The 4302-nt window shown below is 35.9% G+C and overlaps 1 protein-coding gene across 12 annotated transcripts in view; it reads right to left on the reverse strand.

Annotated features, from left to right (window-relative positions):
• The window catches only part of LOC106868187 (unconventional myosin-IXAa), a 213418-nt gene that overhangs the window by 53762 nt on the left and 155354 nt on the right, over positions 1-4302 (reverse strand). For 2 of the 12 annotated variants that reach the window (XM_052972198.1, XM_052972196.1), the window contains one exon: positions 272-298. The exons of the other annotated variants lie outside the window; for them this stretch is intronic. In XM_052972198.1, coding sequence (XP_052828158.1) covers positions 272-298 — 27 coding nt within the window. The remainder of the gene's footprint in view (positions 1-271; positions 299-4302) is intronic. 12 annotated transcript variants of the gene reach the window in all.

A 4302-nucleotide genomic window follows, 5' to 3' on the forward strand; every position in this document is an offset into this window, starting at 1 on the left:
GCTACACACACGCAGATATCAATGTAATTATTCACTGCCCTTGAGTAGAAAAGAAGGGGGGAAAAAAAAAGCATAGAACTTCATTCACACACACACACACACACACACAACCACAAACATATTGTTTGTGTATGATAAACAATGATTTGCAGCAAAGCATAACAAACAGAGCTAGCAGAACATGTACAGAAGAAAGGAGCTGAATAGAGAGGAGGGGGAGGGGGCCACACAGCATGAAAAAAAAAAAAATTCCGTAAAAATAAACACCTACATCTTCATAATAAAAACCATGGATGTTCTAAAAGACAAAAAGAGTAAATAATAAACTTAATTAATAAAGTAAAAAAAAGAGAAAAAAAAAAGGAATTTGATAAGAAACAAACAAAAAAATACAAATAAGAGGAAAAAGATGAAAATAAAGCAGAAGATAAAAAAAAAACACAAAACAATACCTGTTCAACCAAGAGTTATGAAGAACTAAGGGCTTTTGCAATAAGAACGGAGAAGGGGAAGGGGTGAATTAAACTAGTTCTTACCAAACTACAGTTTATATAATTATTTAATACTAACTGATAATGACAAATTACTGAACCTTTATAATAATAATAATAATCATAAAAATTCTTTCTATTAAAAGCACAAGGCCAGAAATTTTTTTTTTTTTTATGGTGCGGGGAATACTCCATTACATCAACTCCAGTGTTCCACTGATACTTAATTTTATCAACCTTGAAAGGATGAAAGGCAAAGTTGACCTAGGTGGAATTTGAACTCAGAACGTAAAGACAGAAGAAACACCGCTAAGCATTTCACCTAGCATGCTAACGATTCTGCCAGCTTGACACCTTAATAATAATAATAATAATAATAATAATAATAATAATAATAATCCTTTCTACTGGAAGCACAAGTCCTCAAATTTGCAAGAAGGGGTTAAGTCGATTACATTAACCCCAGTGTATAACTGGTACTTATTTAATCGACCCTGAAAAAAATGAAAGGCAAAACAGATCTCAGAAGAAATGTCACTCTGCATTTTTCCCCGTGTACTAATGATTCTGTTAACTCACTGCCTTAAGAGCATTCAGAGCATGCAAACCTCCGCCAAGGCAACACCAACATCTTCTCAACAATTACCCTTATCAGATAAGTCATGATGGGTATATCGGGTTTTATATATTTATACTCTAGTGTTACTTTGATGGTATGCATTACTCTCTCACTAAATAATAATGATAATAATAATAATAATTAATATTATTATTATTTCAAATTTTATTGCCACAAGGGCAGCTTGGGGATGAGTCAATTACATCGACCCCAGTGTTCAACTGGTACTTATTTTATCGACCCCCAAAGGGATGATATGCAAAGTCGACCTCAGCGGAATTTGAACTCAGAATGTAAAGAGCCAGAACAAATACTGCTGGAACATTTCTTTTTCCAATGGCCTAACAATTGTACCAAGTCTCCAGCTTTAGCAAGGCTAGCAATCTCTTGAGGTGAAGGTGTTAGTTGATTAAACTGACCAAAGTACTTGAGCTCTCCTTTATTTTATCACCTACCAACCCAACCACACACACACAAACACAAAAAAAAAAGATTAAAAGAAAAGTCAACCTCAGTGAGATTTGAACTCAGAAAGTAAAAAAGCCAAACAAACTACTACAAGGCATTTAATTAATTCATAACAGTTATAATTTCTAACATTGGCAGAGAGCCACACATTATGGGGAGGAGAGAGTACAGACAACTTAAAAAGACTTTTGTACTTCAACAGTGTTTTATGTTAATGATAATGGGTATGATGAAAGCTGAAAGCCAAAGTCAACTTCAATAAGTCTTGAACTTGGAATATAAAGGATCAAAACTAAATATTGCTAAACATTTTATCTAATGATCTACCAACTCTGCTAAATACCTAATAGCTGAAATAAAAATGAAAATTTAAATGTTTACTAATTTACTAAAATTAGAGTAGTTTAGAGTTTGGCAATTCTATTATGAAAGACAGACAAAACAATGTTAAGTTAAATGAAATATCACACTATTTGATATGAAATATATACAAAGGTTGAAAGATCAACCGAAGATGTAGTCTCATGATAAGATGAAGTAAAGAATAGATGTATGTATGTACACACAAACACGTACATATCTATTGATGTAAATTGGAATGAGCAAGAATACCTTGTGGTATTTACTGACAGAGTTAGCTCCCCTTTACACCACAGGGGGGGAAATAACTGAGTCAATAGAACCAACCTTACTAAAATAAGTACTAAATGAAATAATCAATATTAAGAAAAATGAATGAAGAAATAAATCCTTTGAAGAAAGAGCTCCAGCATGGCCACAGCTCAATGACCAATTACCAGCAAAAGAAACAGTGAAAAAACAAAATGGAAATAACAGCTGTCATGCAAAATAATAACAGGTGCAATAGAAAAATAGTTTATTAGTGAACCTGAGAAAGAACCAAAGTAAAACCAGACGTACAATACTATTAAAACACACAGCGACCTTACGACAGAAAATGTGATTACATTAATATGCTATACTTTGATGATATCACCAAATATGTACAATGCCCCTAAAAACACACAGCAGTACCATACATTAAATAAGGTATCATATATTCAGATGTTATCACTAACGTCAAGGAATTGGGTTTTACTTTGTGGTTATAAACAAAAGGAAGGAAAATGTGTAGCCATTTCATTTTCATAAGGGTTACATTACATGAGCTCAAGGATTTGAAAGGGGGGAACATTTCTTGTTTAGGCTTAAGGTTTTTTAATGGAAAAGGACAAATTTCTTGACCAAGCTCCAGGGCCTTTGATTAAATGGTGGTAGATTCATATGAAAGGGGACAGGAAAATGAGATTGTGTAACAAGCATGGCTGTTAGTTTAACAATGTGAATGAGGTGAAATAACTACAACCAGGGATGAAAAACCAGGTAAGAGATTTAGCTCACCAGGAGCATATATCTATTCAACAGTAATTGCTGCTGAGAAAAATAAGATTAATAACATTAACCCTTTTGATACTAACCTGCCTGAAACTGACCCGGATTCTATAATACAAACTTCTAGTTTTAAAGAGATCATCATCATCACCATTGCTTAATGTCTGCTTTCCATGCTGGCATGGATTGGACAGTTTGACTGAGAACTGGTAAGCCGGGAGGCTGCACCAGGCTCCAATCTGCTCAGGCAATGTTTCTACAGCTGGATGCCCTTCCTAACACCAACCACTCCTAGAGTGTAGTGGGTGCTTTTTATGTGCCACCGGCATGGGAGCCAGTCAAAGCACTGGCAACGACCACACTTGAATGGTGCTTTTAACATGTTACTGGCATGGGAACCAGTCAGGCAGCACTGACATCGCCAAAAATCTTCCATCAAAATTTTAAGTTAATTTATGTACTGTTGTTGTTGGCACTCCATCGCTTAGGACGTCAAGGGTTCCAGTTGATCCGATCAACGGAACAGCCTACTCGTGAAATTAACATGCAAGTGGCTGAGCACTCCACAGACACGTGTACCCTTAACGTAGTTCTCGGGGATATTCAGCGTGACCCAGTGTGACAAGGCTGACCCTTTGAATTACAGGCACAACAGAAACAGGAAGAAAGAGTGAGAGAAAGTTGTGATGGAAGAGTACAGCAGGGTTCGCCACCATCCCCTGCCGGAGCCTCATGGAGCTTTAGGTGTTTTCTCTCAATAAACACTTACAACGCCCGGTCTGGGAATCGAAACCGCGATCCTATAACCGCGAGTCCACTACCCTAACCACTGGGCCATTGCGCCTCCACAATTTATGTACTAAAAACCAAGTTAATAACAGCAAAGTTATTTTATTAAATTCTTCATTACTTCCAAAATTAATTGAAACAAATATGGCAAATTTAAGGGTTGAGTTTGCGATGACAAAATGTCACCAAGGTTTATAGGGAGGGAAGAACTGTGTGATGATGAGACCATGTTAGATTTATGCATTTCTTAACAAGTCTCAAATGAATTATGAGCAAGCCTCAAAGCAAACTGTAATGAGCACAAGACAGAAATAAAGAGTGGGTTTGTAAGAGTTTAGCCTAGCAAACCCTGCTCTATGGATATTTCTAGAAAAAAAAAAAAAGATTAGCTCCTGGTGAGGTTTGAAACCAATGTTAATGGCTAAATCCTAAAGATTTAGTGAAATAAAAACAAGGCGCTGTGAGTGTGTTTTAATTGAATTTCAAAAGAATATAACCATACACTGTATATGTGTGTGTGTGTGTGTGTGTGTGTGTGTGTGT

Source organism: Octopus bimaculoides, chromosome 12 (assembly GCF_001194135.2).
Source record: "Octopus bimaculoides isolate UCB-OBI-ISO-001 chromosome 12, ASM119413v2, whole genome shotgun sequence".
Lineage (NCBI taxonomy): Eukaryota > Metazoa > Mollusca > Cephalopoda > Octopoda > Octopodidae > Octopus > Octopus bimaculoides.